Genomic DNA, 21,640 nt, shown 5'->3' with positions numbered 1-21,640 from the left:
TCAGTTGAGAGTCTAAGAGGGCATTGCTTAAGAAGTACTCTGCAGAGGTGTAATAAAACTGTGTTGGTACAAGAAGCATGTCCCATTTAGGCTTACGGAAGGATGATCACACACATTCACATACTGTTCTGGTTCTTTTGATTAAACTCTCAAATAACTGCTCTCTCTACAATTTCCAAGAATAAAACACATTTTTCCAAAATTGAAAAGAGTATTTCACTAAGACTATTTTTGCCTGTTGTGTATTCAAAGGAGGAAGTATGAAAACGGAGATGACAGCAAGGTTGTCAATTCCTAATTACTTCATAGTTTGTTCTACTTATTGCCCTTTTTATAGCCCTAGAGTAACTGGGAGAAAAATATTTCTAAGGAAAATAAAATTTAAGGACAAAGCAAAGAATAAGTAAAGCATAGTAAATTTTTAGCACACATTTTCACTTTTTTGGCCTTAAACAAATACACAGCCAGATATTCCACCTGAAAAAAATGGATTTATTTGGGAACAACAAGGAACTGCAATTTGGAATTCAACATTTAATTTCATGTTTGTTCCTGTAACACAAAGATGGTGTCATTCTTATATTTAAATGTTGGATTTCTTGTTAATATATTTAAAACTGTAACCAGTAATAACACCCTTAATATTTTTATTACATATGATATTTTATTTCAATAAATTTAAATATTTAAACCATAAACAATTGCAATTTTGGGCATGTGATCTAATGGCCAAACTTTCGCTCATCCAAAGAAACATAAGAGAGGAGGTTCTTTTATAGAGAAAAGTGGGAATTCAGATGGGTTTTTGTAAACAAAAATTCCATGGCAGTTTAACATCTAGTGGCTTTTCTTTGGCTGATTTTTTAACAGTCTTTTATTGGCTGAGTGATTGTCTATTGAAGGGAAGATCGTCCTTCTTCCTGTTCAGGGAGTAGAATAGAAAAACATCTTGTTGGAGGTAAGACAATGAGTGGTAAGGTCTGATCTTCACCTACAGGCTCTCCCAACGCTAATTTCAATGAGGTTTCTGTTTATTAATCTTTACAACTTGCATATAAGAAAAATCGTTAATCAATTGATCATATCTAACAGAAGCAAAAATAGAATTTGCATAGAGAAAGAGGATGAGGGGGTTTGAAAAAATCTCAGAGAGTTGGAAAGCAAAGCACTATTTCTCTTTCCTTGTATAAGCTATTGATTGGTATAAGGCTCAGAAAGAGATCACTCCTTTGGGAGTAGAAGGATCATCTAAGGAATCTGTTTTCATTGTTAATCTATTTCTTGAGAAACCTTGAAGGTTTAATACATGAGGTAAGAATATGTGGCAGACTGACATTATATAATGTTGGTGGGTAACTTTATTATTGTTTCCATCTTAGGGGTGTCCACTCTGCATCATTTCCCTTATTTGAGTTCGGTTTTTTGTGTTGTTTTTTTTTCATAAATTCCCCTGCGTTAGTGTCCATTTTCCTGTGTTGGTGCCTTCAAAGCAAGATTGGTTTTGCTATATGTTTCTCTTGAGATTTTATAAGACACATGTCCATAGAAACAAATGAATAATTTTCCAGACTCAAAGGGCCGTTATTTGTAGGATATAATTTAAAGCAACTGAGTGAAAAATCATTCATATAGCAAACTAATTAATGTCTCCTGGGGAGATCCCACTTTATTCAGTGAAGGAAAAAAATAACAGGAACTCTAAAGGCTATGTATTCAGATAGGACATAGTTTCATAGTCATCATTGTACATAAATAATTAATGTGGTTAATGACGAGGAGCAGTTAGAAATAGAGTCGCTTCCTCTTGCTAAAGACTATACATAATGCTAAAAATAATATCAACAAAATAAGACTCATAATACAGGGGGGGAAAATCCAGTTAGTATTCTACTCATCCTTCATGTGTATCTGAAATTATAATGAAAATATCAAACTTAAGTGGTTACAATGATATAATGAACAGCACCAATTGAGAGGGAGATGTGGATATATGTGATGATGTCAAGTTTGGCAACAACTTCCTTAACTGTCTGGGTGGATCTCAAATATTAATATGCATATGAAAGTCTTGATTATCATGCCAATATATTCTGACTTTTAATTTCTCCACTGTCACCTAACCCCTCTTTCCCAGTGCCTGGCTAAAATTAACTACAGTGAATATTTTTGTATAACTTTAATGAGTTTTATAATAAAGAGTCTAGCCTTGTGCTTCACAGTGATGAAGTTCCTGTAGGTGTTAGAAAATCAGTAGGGAGGGGTTGGAAGTGAAAGTCAGGTTGCAGAGGCTTAAAGCCTAAACTAAGTAGAGGTATGAGGATGAGGTAGAACTACTACTCTCTTTTTAAAGAAACTAAAAACATAATGCAAAAGGCACCACCTGGAAGACTATAGTTAGTGATATTAAATGTAATTTTAGTTTTGGGGTTTTGAGAGAAAAGGTACCAGAGTCAATTACCTGAAAAATAACATGAATGCATATGAAGATACTCCTTTGCAAATATCTTGAACTCAACGTTTTCTAGCACTATAGATAATGTAATTATCCATCAAACCATCTTAGGGCTAAGAAGAAGGAATAAAAGTGAAGAACAATAGGCAAAGAAAAATATCAAGAGCCATTATTACATTTTGTTGCCATTGTTATTTGTTTGTTTTCCAGGAGAAATGCAGCTTACTCTTAAAACAATCCCTTGATTGGGACAATTGAAGAGAATTCATGTTCTTAACCATCTGGATATGTCCTGTATCTAAGGTTTATCTTGGATAAAGAAGGCTTAGGCAATATCATCACTTTTCCTAACTTATTTGTAAATCCAATTCATATAATGAATTATAATAAACTACATTTATAAATTTTGAGGAGTAAATAATGATCTGAGAAAAACTTGGATTATTTAACAATAACAGGAATTCTGAAGGAATAATCTCTTGCTCATACAAGTAATATTCTGGAAGTTTACTGGAATAGTGGCAATATTGATTATGATGAGAAAGGAGAAAATAAATGTAGACTGCTTTGCTTGGTTTTTCAATATCATCTTTTGCTACAGAACTTGAATACCTATGTCATCATAAAAATCTCTTATTTTTACATGCTGATTGGGTGGATTTCAAAAGTCAGTGATGAGAAACCACACACCAGTAACAACGTTTATCCTGCTGGGACTAACCAATGACCCCCAACTACAAATTCTGCTTTTTGTCTTTCTATTTCTCACCTACATATTCAGTGTGACTGGGAACCTGACTATTATCACCCTCACACTGCTGGACTCCCATCTGAAAACTCCTATGTACTTTTTTCTCAGAAATTTTTCCTTCTTAGAAGTTTCATTTACCACTGTCTGCATTCCCAGATTCTTGTACAGTATATCAACTGGGGATAATACCATTAGCTATAATGCTTGTGCAAGCCAAATATTTTTTGTTATTTTCTTTGGAGCAACAGAATTTTTTCTCCTGGCAGCCATGTCCTATGACCGCTATGTTGCTATCTGTAAACCGCTTCATTACATGACCATCATGAACAATAGGGTATGTACCTTATTAATCCTCTGCTGTTGGCTGTCTGGCTTGATGATCATTCTCCCACCCCTTAGCTTGGGCCTTCAGCTTGAATTCTGTGACTCCAATGCCATTGATCATTTTAGCTGTGATGCAGGTCCCCTCCTAAAGATCTCATGCTCAGATACATGGGTAATTGAACAAATGGTTATCCTTGTGGCTGTATTTGCTCTCATTATCACCCTCGTGTGTGTGTTTCTGTCCTACACATACATCATTCGGACAATTTTGAGATTCCCCTCCGTCCAACAAAGAAAAAAGGCCTTTTCTACATGCTCGTCCCACATGATTGTGGTCTCCATCACCTATGGTAGCTGCATCTTCATCTACCTCAAGCCCTCAGCAAAGGATGAGGTGGCCATAAATAAAGGTGTCTCAGTGCTCACTACTTCTGTTGCACCATTGTTGAACCCCTTCATTTACACCCTGAGGAATAAGCAAGTGAAACAAGCTTTCAATGACTTTGTAAAAAGGGTAATATTTCTCTCAACGAAATAGAAGTTTGGATGAATCAGAGTAAAATGAAAGAAGAAAGTCTTCTAAATAGTTAACAGCTTCTAATTTATTTCATCGCTTTGTGCCTATAATTCACTCATAGTAGTCTTCTCAAAGGCATTTAATACTGCATCTCACCTTAATCAAACTCCCTCCTCTTCTTTCAAACCAAGCTCATACATCATGATTTTGTTCATTGTGAACCTATAAAATATATATTCCAAGTAATTGAACTTGCCTCCATTTCTGACCTAGTCTTTTTGTCAGTGCTCTGTAAAAAAAAAAAATAATAATGAAATTTAAAAGTATATAAATTATATAGAAGATACATTATGTAGTAACATTACTAGGTTTTATCTCTAAGACAAATTTATGAAAGTTAATATTATAAATCTGAGAGTCAAATAAAAATTAGAAAACAGCAACAGCAAAGATGTATTAAAATAAGTTAAATCAAATAAGACATCCCAAGCTAATTAAAATAATGCTAATAACAAAGTGGAAGTGAAGATAAAAAGTGGGAATTTGGGAATAATCAGAATTGAAGAAGTAGAAACATCTTCAGAATTACTAATAAGATGTACAGCAGTCCCCCATATATAGAGAGGATATGTTCCAACACCCTCAGTAGATGCCTGAAACCTCAGGTAGTACTGAACCCTATACATATTATGGTGTTTTTCCTATGCATACATACCTTTTCACTTAAAAGAATGACTTTACAGCTTCTCTTTGGGATACTCAATTGCCAGCATCACTACTTTTATCCTTTGGAGCTATTAGTTAATAAAATAAGAGTTACTTGAACATAAACACTGCAATACCACAATGGTCGATCTGGTAACTTAGATAGCTACTTGGTGATAATGAGCAGGTAGCACATACAGTGTGGACAGAAGGATAATTCAGGTCCAGACGGGACAGAGATGGATGGCATGAGATTTCATGACAGTACTCAGAACATGTAATTTAAATCATATGGATTGTTTATTTCTGTAATTGTCCATTTAATATTTGCAAACCACAGTTGACCACTGGAACTGATATCACAAAAAGTGGAATTACAGATCAGGGGGGACTATGGTATTTGCAATTTATGTATATTCATGAGAGAAATTCACAGAAAAAGGCATATATTTGATTTAAAATAAATTTAAGCATAGTGTCACTTCTTATGGGTTTTAAAATTAGAATAGGTGCACAAGAGTGAACTGGAACACCAAATTTTAAATGCTTATGAAATAAGATAACTATTCACATCAAGATAAGGTTAATGAATGATTTAAGTAGATATCATGGATATTCAACTGGCAAAAATAGGGAGAAAGTGAACTACAAAAGGGAATAATTATAGGAATTATGATCAAGGGGACAACTGAAGAAAATATTCCTAAACTGAAGAACTTAGAGTTTGAAAAAGAAGGAAGGAAGGTTGATAGGAAGGAAAGAAGGACAATAAGAAAGAAGGAGGAAAGGAAGGAAGGAAGGAAGGAAGGAAGGAAGGAAGGAAGGAAGGAAGGAAATATATATATACATATACATATATATATTTTTTTTTGGGGGGGGGGGCGGTGAGCTCAATCTCTTCATCTTTTTTCACCCAGCTTCCCAACTGCTCTCCCCTCTGATAGCTGTGGAACTGGAAATTATGTTAAGTGAAATAAGCTGGTCAGACAAAGACAAATACCATATGATGTTACTTATATGTAATAGCTAATCAACAAGATAATTTAACAAACTAAATAGAAATAGAAGCATAGATATATAGGGACTATTTATTTATGAAATGTGAGCTTTGAAAATGCAATTAAATAATCTTTTATATTACTTCTATGGACAGAATTTTGAAAATAACTGCCTGTTTAGAACTACCAATTTCACTGTGCTACATTTAAGTAACCCTTATTTTATTTAATAACTAGAGGCCCGCTACTCTCACAGTCCAGGACCCCTCACTCCTTACCACTCCGTTTGCTGTTCCTTAGCACTACTGCGATGGCTGCAGAGGTTCCCACCACCACCGCTGCTCTCACCAGCCCTGAGCCCGGCATTTGGCTGTGCTGTGCTCCCCCTGTGGGAACTCATTGACCACCAGGGGACAGCTCCTGCATTAAGCGTCTGCCCCCTGGTGGTCAATGAGCACCATAGCCACCAGTCGTTCTGGTCATTCTGCCATAATGGTCACTTAGGCTTTTATTATATAGACTAGGGGGCCGGTGCACGAAATTCGTGCACTGGGTGTGTGTGTGGGGGGGAGAGTGTCCCTCAGCCCAGCCTGCCCACTCTCACATACTGGGAGCCCTCAGGCGTTGACCCCCATCACCCTCCGATCGCCTGATCGGCCCCTTGCCCAGGCCTGACGCCTCCGCCAGAGGTGTCAGGCTTGGACAGGGGACCCCCATCTCCCCCCGATCACTGGCTCTGGCCCCCGCCCAGGCCTGAGGCCTCTGGCCCAGGAATCATGCCTGGGCAGGGGACCCCCATCTCCCTCTGATCGCTTGCTCCACCCCCCGCCCAAGCCTGACGCCTCTGACCCAGGCTTCAGGCCTGGGCAAGGGAACCATCATATCCCCCCAATCCCTGGCTCTGCCCCCCACCCAGGCCTGATGCCTCGGCCAGAGGAGTTGACCCTCATCACCCTCCAATCACCAGTCACCGGATCAGCCCCTTGACCAGGCCTGAGGCCTCCGGCAGAGGTGTCAGGCCTGGGCAGGGGACCCCCAGCTCCCCGCGGTTGCAGGCTCCAGCCCTGCCCAGGCCTAACGCCTCTGGCCTAGGCATCCGGCCCGGGCAGCAGGGACCTGCAGTGGCAGCGGGGGGCGCCGCGATCGTGGGCTTCGCTTTAGGCCCAGGCAAGGGACCCCTAGCTCCTGGGACTGCCAGCTTTGACCTTGCCCAGCTCCCATCGCTGGCTCCACCCCTACTTCCTGCTATCACTGGCCAGGGCTGGAAAGGCTCCTGATTCTCCGATCATGACTGGGGGGCAGGGCAAAGGCGGCCCCAGGGCCGCCTTTGCCCTGCCCCCCACCTCTTAGCTCCCCCCTGGGTTTCAGATCACTGTCAGTGGCTGGGGGCTTCTTCCTGCTTTCCCTTTCGCCTCCCTGCATTGTGCCTACATATGCAAATTAGCCGCCATCTTGTTGGCAGTTAACTGCCAATCTTAGTTGGCAGTTAATTTGCATATAGCCCTGATTAGCCAATGAAAACGGTATCGCCGTACGCCAATTACCATTTTTCTCTTTTATTAGTGTAGACTAGAGGCCCAATGCACAAAATTCCTGCAAGGGTCTCGGCCCTCAAAGCCCCAACTGCCCCTGCTGCCCCTCGCAACCCCAGCCATCCCTCGCAGCCTCATCCAGCCCTCTAAGCCCCTCCCAGCCTTGGCCGGCCCTCACAGCCCTGACTCATCCGGAAGGTCGTCCAGACGGTCGTTCTGCTGTTCGGTCTAATTAGTATATTAACTCTTTATTATATAGGATAAACCCAAACATCAAACTTTTTTCAAACATTATTCTTTTTTTAAAAAAAATATATTTTATTGATTTTTTTTTACAGAGAGGAAGAGAGAGAGATAGTTAGAAACATCGATGAGAGAGAAACATCGATCAGCCGCCTCCTGCACATCTCCTACTGGGGATGTGCCCGCAACCCAGGTACATGCCCTTGACCAGAATCGAACCTGGGACCTTTCAGTCCGCAGGCCGACGCTCTATCCACTGAGCCAAACCGGTTTCGGCTCAAAAAATTATTCTTAATGCCCTTACCAATTCTATAAATATGTTTTAGTTGTATCAAAATGTGGACAGAAGATTGAGTAAATTGACAAATAGGTAACAAATAACATAGTCTGAATTTTTATTTCAAGTCATGTTCCATCCTCTACAATACACTACCTTTCAAATAGAAGTGTAGTTTTGGTGGTCGAGGGGTGAGAAAAGACACTAAATAAAAGCATATAAACTGGAATAGCAGTAGGGATATCTCACTGACATAATACACTCTTTGTTATTATGTGTGCTTATTAAATTGCTTTATTAACATCAAAGAAAAAATTAAGTTGTCTAAACATTTCAGAATTTAGGTACTGGATTTTATACACCATAATCTGTCCTATTGCAACATATTTAATATTTTATGGTTTGATAAAGAGAAAGAAGATGAGATAAAATTGCAGTTGTCATTTCCCTGGCAACTTTGAAGCATATTTATTACAAAAAAATTTCATGGCGCATTCACCAAAGAGCTCTTATGTACTGAAATCAACTATAAGATATATCTGAATAAAGAAATCTGCACAAGAGATTCTAAAATGTCCATTATGAAGACCAAAGTAATTGTTACACTTACTAATTTGTTTAATTTAATAACAAGTTAATAATTAGTGAATACAACTATTACAGTTGATATAGTTGCAAAACAGAATTAAATAATTTAATTTCTTAATTTAAATAATTCCTATAAAATCTAGCCATATGTAAAATTGAAGAAAATAATAAGAGTGGGAGCCAAGAAACTGAGCCAAATAATATTAATCCAATGTCCTTTACATGTGGAATTTTAAGTATTATAGCAACAAATAAATACAAAACAATGATAATGTAACTAATATTTGAAGTATTAAAATTTGACTCAGGGTTGAAAAGTAGCATCCTTTTAAATTGGAAATGAAAGATGTACAGTGGTAGGCTTATTATAGTTTGAAATGAAAGAAAGCAACTAATAGTAACTCCATTTCTTTAAGGTTACTTACTAATATTTTTTCCTTTTGTTGTGTTATGTTTCCCTGATTATTTGTAATCTTTGTGGCCTTCATTAGTATCTGCATATTTGAAGAAAAAGGCACCTTTTCCAGTCCTTACAACTGGCTTTGGCAGGTAAAATTCTTCACCAGTCAGCCCACCCAGAGGTTCTGGACTTGCCATCTGGTGGAGTCCATGGGTGGGCTTGCTGCTGGAGTTCTTGGGTGGACTGGGTTTTTGGATGATTCAGCAAGTGGGTGGGCCAGCTGCCTAGGTACAAAGGGGCTGATCTGGTGCCTGGATCCACATGAATGTGCCTGGATCCTGGGGTCCACTGAGTTAGGCTTGACATCTGATTCCATGCATATGGTAAGTCTGAGACATTGGTCCATGAAGGCAGGTCTGGAGTCTGTGTCCACAGAGGTGGCCTGAAACATGGTCCACTGGGGGCTGAACTGATGCTAGAGAGTGCTGTATTTATTGATAATGACAGACTTGTATCATTCTTGTTAGTTCACCCTTTGACATGCAACATATATGCAATGTTCTCGTGCCTGTGTCACATTTTCTCTGGAAGCCTCAATTCTGGTTGCTTTAAGGCTTGCTTCTCAGGGTTGAGTAGAAATTCAGCCACTAAATGCTAGCATTTGATTTTTCTCAGCTTTACGTTTAGCAGTTTATCAACCTGTATTCCTGGATTAACAGCTGACAACGTCACTGGAACATAAGACTTCTTTAATTCCTTGTGATTCTTCTACCAGTGGTTCTCAACCTTCCGAATGCTAAGACCCTTTAATACAGTTTCTCATGTTGTGGTGACTCCCAACCATAAAATTATTTTTGTTGCTACTTCATAACTGTAATTTTGCTACTGGTATGAATAGTAATGTAACTATTTGATATGCAAGATAGATTTTCATTGTTCGCGACCCACAGGTTGAGAACCGCTGTAACTAAAAAGCACTATCAAGTACATCAACTATGCAGTCAACGTTATTCTTGTTAGTAACACATTCTATCAACTCATCTTACTCTTCAATCTCCTCTCCTAACAAGACAAGGATTTCCATAATGTGGGCTGACAACGATGAAGTTAGAGTTATAAAGGCTCTTACATCTTCCAATTCAATCCTCTATAATAAAAGCCTAATGTGCTAAGTGTCCTGTTGACTGGTCAGCCGTTCAATCAATCAAAGCATAATGTGCTAATGATATGCTAAGGCCACTCAACCTCTCACTATGCTGTGCACTGACAACCAGGGGGTAGACCCTCCGACTGGTAGGTTAGCTTGCTGCTGGGGTCCGGCTAATCAGGACCGAGTGAGACTGGCCAGACAAGCTCTTGAGCCCTCCTGCAGTCTCTCCCCAGCCGGCCAACCTCCCGCATCCCTCCCTGACCCTGATCAGGCACCAGTGCAGTCCTTCGGCCTGGCCTGCACCCTCTCAAAATCTGGGATCCCTCAGGGCATATCAGAGAGCCGGTTTCAACCCAATCCTGCATGCCAGGCCAAGGGAACCCACTGGTGCATGAATTCGTGCACAGGGCCTCTAGCCTATATAATAAAAGCCTAACTGTTACAGTGGAACAACTGGAATGACCAGTCACTAAGATGCACACTGACCACCAGGTGGCAGACGCTCAACACAGGAGCTGCCTCCTGGTGGCTAGTGGGCTCCCACATTGAGCCCCTCCTGACTCCGCGCAGCTTGCGCAGAGGGCCTGGATGAGTGTGAGTGGCACCCGGCCCCAATTCTGGCTCCTCCCTGGTGGCCAACCTCCCATGGACACACCCAGGCCAAGGGACCCCACCAGTGAAATCTTATTTATGAAACATTTTTTAAATTTAAACTTAAATGTTCCTAAAACATTAAAAGTACTCTATATTCCCTTTATCTAGAGTCATAATTGCTTATATTTTATGATTTATCATATCATTATCTTTTCCTCCTCATATATATGCACATATATATACTTTCTATACTATATACACTACAGGTATATACTTTTTATACTTTGTGTAGTACAGAGTATATACTACATGTGTATACTTTTTGTACTTTTTATACTATACATAAACATTTTTTTCTAAACCATTAAATGGTAAGCTATACATTGTATCACTTTATGCCCACCTACTTCACTACCTTAGGGTATTTTTTCTGAGATCATTGCATTGTTTAACCAAAGTATAATGGTCAAAATCATAAACTCTGGTATGGATATATTTTCTAATCTATAGCCATATTAAAATTTGATAACTTTTCCCAGTAATGTCTTTTGTATTTTTTTATTTTCTTCAGATCCAGTATAATCTAGCATTTAGTTCTCATTTCTGTTTAGTTCTCTTAATCTAGAACAGTCTCTCATCCTATCTTACACCTTATTGTTTTGAAATTTTTGAAGAGCACATGTTATGTGAACTCATATGATTTTGTCTTCAAGGTTAGTTTGAGGTTTTGATTTTTTGCAAGAATAAAATAGAAGTGATGTTAGATCCCTGTTATTCCATATTATCAAGTGCCATATAATGTTGGTTTTTCCACTGGTGATGGTAAACTGACTATTTGGTTAAGGTGGTCTCTTCCAGATCCTTCTACACTACAAAATTACTATTTTCTTCATGTAATAATATATAATTTGTTAGGAGATATTTTTAGGCCATGTAAATATCCTGTTTCTCATGAAACTTTCATCCACTAGTTTCAGCATCCATTGATAATTTGCTAACTTAAACGTTACTTCTATATCAAATAGTATATCTATATATATAAAGACCTAAGTGACTGGCCGACCTGCCCACTGGCTGGTAGCTATAATGCACAATGACCACCAGGGGGCAGATGCTCAATGCATAGGCATGGAAACATGGAGCAGACTGATGAATCTCAGAGGGAAAGGGGAAGGGCAAGGGAGGGAAGAGATTAACCAAATATCTTATAGGCATACTAAAGGACCAGTGTATGGATTCATGCACTGGTGGGGTTCCTTGTCCTGGCCTGTGGGGATCGGACAGAAACTAGCTCTCTGATATCCCCTAAGGGGTCCTGGATTGCGTGAGGGTGCAGGCCAAGCTGAGGGACCCAACCGGAGCACAAATCTGTGCACTGGGCCTCAAGTTTTACTATAAAGACAATATTTTTCCAGTGTATATTATTATTTATTGTAAAGCAGAATTGATTAAAATATTCTTAGTTTACTCAATAAGTTATAATCCATTAATATTTACATTTATGTTGATAAATTATTCAAATATGGTAAGTCGGAATCTCATTTACTTAGCTTCTGAACTTTGTTTATATGTACTTTTAAGTTTTTGAGTACTTCCCTATAACAAAATAACTTAAGCTCTCTTTTACTTTTCTTGATCTAGCCCGGAGTAAGACAGCCATTTCTCCAAGAATCTCAGGTTCATTTCAGTTAATAACAATATTTAAGTCAAGATGTGGGTACTAGTTATATTGGTGGGTTGTTGCTTATAAACACTGTCTCAGAAGACAGTGTGAATATCTACACTAATACAAGGCAAACATGCAAATTGACCATACCTTCGCTATGCCTTAAGCCACACCCACCAGCCAATCAGAGCAACTATATGCAAATTAACACAACCAAGATGGTGGCCAGCAGCCACAGATCTGGAGCAAGCAGGAGGCTTGGTTGCCCCAAGGATGGAGGAAGCCAAGCTTCCTTCCTGCCGTGGCCCGGCTCTGAGCTCCACTCAAAGCAACAAAGTTTCAATTATAGAAGGTAAATAAACCCCAGAAACCTGCTTTCAACTGGCAGTGGCCATGGAGCTGGAGCGAGTAGGAGGCTAGGTTGCCCCTGGTGATGGAGGAAGCCAAGCTTCCCTCCTTCCTGCTCTGGCCAGCTCTGAGCTCCTCTCAAGGCTACAAAGTTTCAATTATAGAAGGTAAATAAATCTCAGAATAAAAAAGAAAAAAAGGAGAGACTGGGAGCTTCCATTGCCAGGTGGTTTGGCCAGCCTGGAAACGGCCCTCAGCCCCTCACACAGACTGGCCAGGCACCCCAGTGGGGACCTCCCACCCTAAAGGGGGTGTGGCCAGCCTGAAAACAGCTATCAGCCCCTCTCCCAGGCTGGCCAAACCTCAATGGGGTGAGGGTCCCCACTGGGGCGGGGGGCTTCACCAGTCTGCAAACAGCCATCAGCCCCTCACCCAGGATGGCCAGGCACCCCAGCGAGACCCCCACCCTGATCTGGGACACCCTTCAGGGCAAACTAGCCTGCCCCCACCCATGCACCAGGCCTCTACCCTATATAATAAAAGGGTAATATGCAAACTGACCCTAACAGTAGAACAACTGGGAATGACTGGTCACTATGACAGACACTGACCACCAGGGGGCAAACGCTCAATGCAGGAGCTGCCCCCTAGTGGTCAGTGCGCTCCCACAGGGGGAGCTCTGCTCAGCCACAAGCCAGGCTGACGGCTGCCAGTACAGTGGTGGTGGTGGGAGCCTCTTCCACCTCCTCAGCAGCACTAAGGATGTCTAACTGCAGCTTAGGCCTGCTCCCCACTAGCAAGTGGACAAGCCCCAGGGCTCCCAAGCTGCCAGATGGATGTCTGATTGCAAGCTTAGGCCCAATCCCCCAGGGAGCAGGCCTAAGCCAGCAGGTGGTCATCCCCCGAGGGGCCCCAGACTGCGAGAGGGCACAGGCCTGGCTGAGGGCTCCCCCCCACAAGTGCACAAATTTTTGTGCACTGGGCCTCTAATATATATATATATATATATATATATATATATATATATATATATGTTTTAATTTATATACTAGAAGCCCAGTGCATGAAATCTGTGCATGGGGGTGGGGGGGCAGGGCGGGTGGGGAAGTCCCTCAGCCCGACCTGCACCTGCTTCAATTCAGGAGCCCTCAGGGGATGTGCTACTGATGGCTTGGGCCCACTCCCCGTGATTCTCTGCTCTCTGCGGAGCCTGCCTGCTCCACACCACGGGGATGAGCAAGCAAGCCCTGCTGGGTGCTGCCTGTGGGCCCCGCTTGCCTGCTTGAGGGTTGCCACTGCCACCGCCCAGCAGGCCCTGCTGGGTGCTGCCTGTGGCCCCCCTTGCCTGCTGGGATCACATTTCTGGGGTGACGCCACCAGCGTCCTGCTAAGCCACTATGGTTGCTGCCATCTTTGTTGCGGAGCGATGATTAATTTGCATATTACTCTTTTATTAGATAGGCTATGATATGAGGCCCAATGCACAAAATATGTGCATGGGTGGGGTCCCTAGGCCTGGCCGGCAATGAGGGCCAATCAGGTTCTCTGCCTCCCTGCCTCCGAACTCCCCACAACCTCCTTCCCTCACCACCCAAACGCTACCACTGCATGGTTCCCAACATCCCTACCTTTCCACCTCCCTGCCTCCTTCTTCCCTCAGCATTTGTGTCCACTGCCACCCACCCCTTGTTCCCCATCCCAGCCTGGGGGCCCAGCCCCGATCAGGCAATCGGGGCCTGCTGGCCGGTGGGAGGAGGAGCCGGGAGGTTGGCCAGCAGGCCTCATGGGCGATCAGGGCCTGTGCATCATAGTGACTGCTCATTCTCTTAGGCTTTTATATATATAGATGCTTTCATATTGATACCTCTAATTCTAATACAACACTATACAGAGTACTTTTAAAAACTTTCTGTCTGTGCTTGTGACTTCTTACTCCCAGAATAAGAAACCTTGGTGTCGTTTACTTCAATGCCAACTTGTGCTAATAGCTTAATCGCCACTACAGCATAAACCAACTGCTATAATGGCATCTACATTAGGACAATTATATGAGTTGTGGCATCTTTGTGTTCTAAGAGCTGACACTTAAAGGAGAAAAATATAATTTCATACCCCAGTTTTGGAGGAAATAAGACATAGTTTTATCATTTTTTTCTCTTTATTAAATTTATTGGGAAAACATCTCATATAAAAAGCCCATGGCCGTCACGCCATCAAGACCAAATGAGCAGCAGCTCTCGCAGTGGGCGAGGCAGGGTGCAATCTATTAGCAGTGGAGAGCTACAAGGGGTGGAAGGCTGGGCAGCGAGTTGAGGCAAGCGGAAACGAGCTACTCACACACAATTTTGTGTGTGTTGGGCCTCTAGTTAATTAATAACATTATATAGGTTTCAAGTGTACAATTCTATAGTACACCATCAGTACATTGCATTGTGTGCACACTACCCAAAGCCAAATCTTCCATTACTGTATATTGGATCCCCTTTACCCTTTACTACCTCCCACTCACTTCCCTCTGATAACCACCATACTGTTGTCTGTGTCTGTGAGTTTTTGTTTTTTTTTACAGTTTGTTCATTTGTTGCTTTAAGTTTTATATCCCACATATGAATGAAATCATACAGTACTTGACTTCTTCTGTCTGACTTAATTACGCTTAACATAATATTCTCAAGATCTGTCCATGTTATTGCAAATGGCAGTATTTCAGCTTTTCATGGCTGAGTAGTGTTCCATTGTGTATATGTGATAGGGGCAGAAATAGAATATTGGGAACCAGCTATAATTGTAAGAAATATTAATCATGTTCTGTTAACTGTGATTGTTTTATTCTGATTAAAGAAGGCACATTCTAACCTGTGGGACCTGGGAGCTCACCTGAAAATGCAGCCCATCCTCTTCATTAGGGAGCTGCCTATTCTCATGGAAAGATTAACAACCTTATGGAGAAACCAGAGCTGCCAGCCCTTTGAAGACCCCCAGGCTTTCCCATATCACTAAGCCCTTTGAAAATTCCCAGCCCTTTGGTTATCACTAGCCTTTTGAATACTCTGAGCCTTCCATACTAGTGGGCCATTGAAAATTTCCAGCCCCCATTACCTGTAAACTGCCTATTTGGCACACCCTTCCCGATGTAATCTTTGTCCTTCTACCCAAATATAAGCAGCTGGCTTATGGTGAGATACAGAGCAGATTTTTGTGGCTAACCCGCTGCTCTCCCATACTGTTGGCAGTTCTGGAATAAACCCTCATTTATGATTCAATCCTATCTCTGCTTAATTGGCTCACGTGGGGACAGGCAGCATGGACTCGTTGATTGTCAGGTTACATATGTACCACATCTTCTTTATCCAATCATCTATCAAAGGATATTTTGGATATTTCCATGTCTTGGCAACTGTGAATAATGCTTCAATGAACAAAGGGGTGCATATGTCTTTGAAAATAAATACAGTTTTATTTTTAAAGCAGTCATTTGAATTTTGAGAAACTGATATTTTATATCATTGAGAGCAGGAAACTTAACACAGAATTAAACACTAATAATTATATAACAAGTCATAAAATTCATCATCTATTCCTGCTTATTTAATATATTAATTGGATGTTCAAGAGATTAAACTTGCTTATATGTTCTTGAAAATTTGTGTGAGAAATCAACTATTTGTCTATTAAATATTTTTATTGTAATTTTTTTAAATCTACCCATATAATAATCTAAATAAAATCACACAAATGAGATATATGATTCATTTAAAAGGATATTATGCTTTATTAACATGTTGACAATTGATATTTCAAAAGACCACTTTATAAAACAATTCTTTAAATTATTTTAAAGTACAAAATCTCTTGAAGCATGTTGAGCATTTTTCATAATGACAAATTTCATTTTATCTAAAAATTTTAAAGAACATGGCTTTTAAATACAACATGGCATGTTTATTTACAGCTCTTAGAGAACTTGTAGTCTATAATAAAATCAAAATTCTTCATTCATTTTATTCTAACATGCTTTTAGAAAAAATAAATTTTGCAATTCTATATTCCTAATATAGTAAGGTTTCACTTTGAAGAGAAGAATGTTAAACTCAGAATGTATACAAAAGAGAGAGTTTCTAAGCTTGAGTAAACTAAAGAAATCTAACTAAATTATTAGAGATTAATTCTTAAACTAGAAGAGGCAAAATTGGTTTTGTTCCATGTTTCCTTCTGTTTTTATGTTAATTCTTTTAATAAATAATATTACTTGTCTAAAGCAGGAAGTACCTTTCTAAATACATCTCTGAAGGCTTGTTTAACTTGCTGGTTCCTCAGAGTATAAATGAAAGGGTTCAACAGAGGAGCAACTGAAGTATTGAGCACAGCTACTCCTTTGCTTAAAGTGGTTCTTTCATTTGCTGATAGCTTCATGTAGATGAATATACAACTCCCATAAGTGATGGTTATAACAATCATGTGAGAAGAGCAGGTAGAAAAGGCTTTTTTCTTTTGGTGAGCGGAAGGGAATTTTAGGATTGTCCTGATGATGTAAGAGTAAGAAAGGATTACTAACAACAGTGTGACAATAAGGGTCATCACAGCTAAGAAAAAAGTAATCAGCTCCACTAAGTGTGTGTCTGAGCAAGAAAGTTGCAGGACAGGAGAAATGTCACAAATGAAACCATCAATTATATTTGAAGCACAGAAATCCAAATGAAGAATCAAAATCAATAAAATGAAACTGACCAGGAATCCAGTTGCCCAAGAACTGAGTACAAGCTGATAACAAATTCTGCTGCTCATGATGGACGCATAATGCAAAGGTTTGCAGATGGCAACATAGCGGTCATAGGACATGGCCGCCAAAAGGAAAAATTCTGTAGCACCCAAGAATATGTAAAAAAATAGCTGGGACATACAACCATCATAGGAAATGGTCTTTTCCCTGGTTATAATGGTGATTAGGAATCTGGGGATGCAAGCACTTGTGAATGAAATTTCCAGAAAAGAGAAACTTCGGAGGAAGAAATACATTGGGGTCATGAGATGGGAATCCAGTAGACAGAGGGCAATGATGGTTAAGTTTCCTATCATGCTCAACATATAATTCAGAAATAGAAAGAAAAAAATTACAATCTGTAACTGAGAATTATCTGTCAGTCCCAGAAGGATAAACTCTATCTGCGCTGTATGATTCTCCATTTCTCTTCTGAGACTTCAAATTCTAGAAATAAAAAGATACAAAAATAAGAAACTAGCCCTACCGGTTTGCCTCAGTGGATAGAGCATCGGCCTGTGGCCTCAAGGGTCCCAGGTTCGATTCTGGCCCAGGGCATGTACCTTGGTTGCGGGCACATACCCAGTGGGGAGTGTGCAGGAGGCAGCTAATCAATGTTTCTCTCTCATCGATGTTTATTTCTCTCTATCCCTCCCCCTTCCTCTCTGTAAAAACTCAAAAAATATATTTAAAAAATACTTTAAAATAAAAAAATAAGTAACTACATGAGTAGCTTTATAACCAAGGAAACTTATCTAATAAAAGAGAAACATGCAATTGACCATACCTCTGCTAAACTCACAAGCCACGCCCACAAGCCACACCCACAAGCAATGCCCACCAGCCAGTCAGGAGTGAGTATGCAAATAAACCTAACCAAGATGGTGGCGGCCACAGAGCTGGAGCAAACAGGAGCCTTAGGTTGCCCCTAGGGATGGAGGAAGCCAAGCTTCCCCCCTGGCCAGCTGTGGACTCCACTAAAGGCTACAAAGTTTCAATTATAGAAGATAAATAAATCCCAGATACCTGCTCCCAGCCGCTGTGGCCTCCACTCAAGGAGGGTCTGGGATCCTGGGTTTCCCAGGGCCATGGCCAGCTGGCAAACAGCCATTAGCCCCTCACTGAGCCTGGCCAGACACCTCAGCGGGGACCCCCACCCTGAAGGGGTTGTGGCCAGCCTGCAAACAGCCCTCAGCCCCTCACCCAGGCTGGCCACACCCTCATGGGGTGAGGGTCCCTACTGGGGGGCTTGGCCAGCCTGAAATCAGCCATTAGTCCCTCACCCAGGCTGGCCAGGCACCCCAAGGGGGACCCCACCGTGAAGGGGGTGTGGCCAGCTTGAAAACAGCCCTCAGCCCCTCACCCAGGCTGGCCACTTCCCTCCAGCAGGGACCCTCACCCCATGGGGGTGTGGCCAGCCTGCAAACCACCACAGGCCCCTTGCCTAGGCCACCCCACACCCCAAGGGAAACCCCACCCTGATCTGGGACACCCTTCAGGGCAAACCAGCTGGCCCCCACCCATGCACCAGGCCTTTATCTATACTAATGAAAGGGTAATATGCTAATTAGACTGGGAGACCTTCCTAGAAACCTTCTGGACGTTCTTCTGGACAAAGCCATGGTGGCAGGGCTTAGGTAGAGGTTGTTAGAGGCCAAGAGGGGAGGGCAGTTGTGGGTGACCAGGCTGGGGGGAGTGCGGGGCCTTTGGAGGTAAGCAGACCAGCAGGAGGTCAGTTAGGGGCAAGCAGGCCATCAGTGGGGGTCAGTTGGAGGTGATCAGGACAGCGGGGGGGAGGGGGCAGTTTGGAGTGAGCAGGCCAGGAGGGGGGCAGTTGGGGGCGAGAAGGCAAGTAGGGAGGAAAGGTGGGGGTGAGCAGGCCAGCAGGGGAATCTGTTGGGGGTGATCAGGATGGTGGGAGGTACATTTGGAGGCAAGCAGGGGGCAGATGGGGGTGAGCAGGCCGGCAGGCAGAATGGTTAAGGGCAATCAGGCAGGCAGGCAGGAAGGTGAATGGTTAGGAGCCAGCAGTCCCAGATTGCAAGAGGGATGTCTGACTGCTAGTTTAGGCCCGATTCCTATAAACCAGCAGTAGGACATCCTTCGAGGGGTCCCAGATTGGAGAGGGTGCAGGCAGGGCTGAGGAATACCCCCTCCCCATGCACAAATTTCATGCACCGGGCCACTAGTAATATATAAAAGGATCCATATTCACAAACAGACCCATTTATAAGGTATTGCTCTGTGATTTGACCCAGAACTGTGCAATAGAAACTATCTTAAAAATCACCATTGAAATCAACTCAGTTTTTTAAATTGACCAGCAAAACCAAAAATAGTCATGTGTGTTTTATCCTTACTAAAAAACTTCTAGTCATTTGTAACTAATTTCAAATGTTTCCATTTGAGAAATAAATACAACATTGTTTTGAGATTCAAAAGTAATCCATTCATTTTTAATTATTAACTTCATCAAAATAAAATTATACCAGTGCATAATAAATTAAGATCTATAATTAAATTTTAAAAAGTTTTGATTTCATATTTAAGTGACATTTTCTTAGTGCCCCATTGTAGACTCCTACAACTTCTCTATGAACTACAGATGAATACATAGAAATTACCCCAGAAAATGAAGTAAGACAAAATAAATACTAGCTGGATCTAAGAAAAATTAAAACAATATAAAGCAGATATGGCCACATTTACAAAAAAATAACAATCTATTCAGGATTTCAAAATTTTGCACATATAACTTAGGCCATAAAAATAAAAGAGAAAATACAGAAAATGCATTGCATTTCTTCACAATCTCCACCCATTTAGAGTATCTAGAATCTAAACCTACTTTCCAGGTGCAGCTCTGTGACAGTGAAAAATCAGTTTTCTTCTCTCATTGCCCGTGTCCTCACGTCCCCAGCAATCACTCATATAATTAATCAGAGACTATTAATCCAAGGAAGTATTGGCCAAAGGAAAGCGTGTGATGATTTGAATGGGACTATTTTATGTTTTTAATTAGAGGTCTTCAGAATCTTGGATGGCAAATGATGAAAACAGAGTGCATAATGGAGCCGAAGCAAAGTAATGTTGGGAGCTTGTTAGGAATTAGAAACATTTTAAAACTGTGCTAATTCACACAAAACCCAGCTATGTATCTGAGAAACACAAACATTAGTGGCTAATGAGACAAACAAAAATTCACTGTTAAAGTTAAAAGTTTGGATATGCCTTTTATTGTTTAAGAATGAAATTTTAAAGTTAAGTACACACACACAAAATAAAACATAAGAAACTCTGTGAGATTTATTCTGGGGATGCAACCAATAAACATGATGTATCACATAAACAAAATGAAGGACAAAAAACATTTGATCATATCAATAGATGCAGACAACATATTCTACAAAATACAGCACCCATTTCATTTTTTGTAAAAACTCTCAGCCAGATAGGAGTCAGGGGAACATACCTCAATGGAATAAAGGCCATATATGAAAAACCTAAAGCCAACATCATTCTCAATGGGCAAAAACTAAAGTTTTTCACTTAAGAAGAAGAACAAGACAGGACTGTCTGCTTTCACCACTCTTGTTCAGCAAAGTACTAGAAGTCCAAGCCACAGTGATCAGACAAAAAGAAAAAAAAGAAAAGGCATCCACATTGAAAAGGAATAAGTACAATTGTTATTATTCACAGATGGCATTAATATTGTACATAGAAAATACTAAAGACTCCATCAAAAAACTATTAGTTTTGATAAATGAGTTCAGCAAAGTAGCAGGATACAAAATTAACAACCAGAAATCTATGGTATATTTATGCACCAGTAATGAACCCTCAGAAAGAGAAATAAAAAGAACAACCCTATTAACCATTACAGCAACAAACAAAAATAAGATGCCTAGGAATAAACTTAACTGAAGAGGTAAAAGACCTGTACTTGGAAAACTATAGAACATTGAAAAAAAATAGAGGAATATGCAAACAAGTGGAAGAATATACATTTTCATGGATTGGAAGAATTAAAATCTTTAAAATGTCCATACTACCCAAAGCAATCTATATATTCAGTGCAATTCCCATTAAAATACCACCAGCATATTTTATAGATCTAGAACAGATATTTCAAAAATTTATATGAAACCAAAAAAAAAAAAGACACCAAATAGCCTCAGCAATCTTGAGAAGGAACAAAGTTGGAGGGAACACAATACCAGATATCAAACTATACTACAAAGCCATTGTAATCAAAACAGCCTGATGCTGGCAAAAGAACAGGCATATAGATCAATGGACCAGAACAGAGAACCTAGAAATCAAGCCACACCATGGT

The 21,640-nt window shown here is 40.7% G+C and overlaps 2 protein-coding genes across 2 annotated transcripts; one reads left to right on the top strand and one right to left on the bottom strand.

Moving 5' to 3' along the window:
- Positions 1–3,087: 3,087 nt before the first annotated feature.
- On the top strand, positions 3,088–4,065 carry LOC308513090 (olfactory receptor 6C2; the record flags this gene model as incomplete). Its single annotated transcript, XM_081082887.1, has 1 exon — positions 3,088–4,065. The coding sequence occupies exon 1, from the start codon at positions 3,127–3,129 to the stop codon at positions 4,063–4,065; it is 939 nt and encodes a 312-aa protein (XP_080939013.1). The 5' UTR covers positions 3,088–3,126.
- A 12,725-nt stretch (positions 4,066–16,790) lies between these two features.
- Positions 16,791–17,756, bottom strand: LOC308513086 (olfactory receptor 6C70-like; the record flags this gene model as incomplete). Its single annotated transcript, XM_081082883.1, has 1 exon — positions 16,791–17,756. The coding sequence occupies exon 1, from the start codon at positions 17,727–17,729 to the stop codon at positions 16,791–16,793; it is 939 nt and encodes a 312-aa protein (XP_080939009.1). The 5' UTR covers positions 17,730–17,756.
- Positions 17,757–21,640: the final 3,884 nt, after the last annotated feature.

Source organism: Myotis nattereri (assembly GCF_964212035.1).
Source record: "Myotis nattereri genome assembly, chromosome: 2".
Classification (NCBI taxonomy): Eukaryota; Metazoa; Chordata; class Mammalia; order Chiroptera; family Vespertilionidae; genus Myotis; species Myotis nattereri.
Note: the sequence above shows the minus strand (reverse complement) of the source record. Positions and strands in the feature narration are given on the sequence as shown.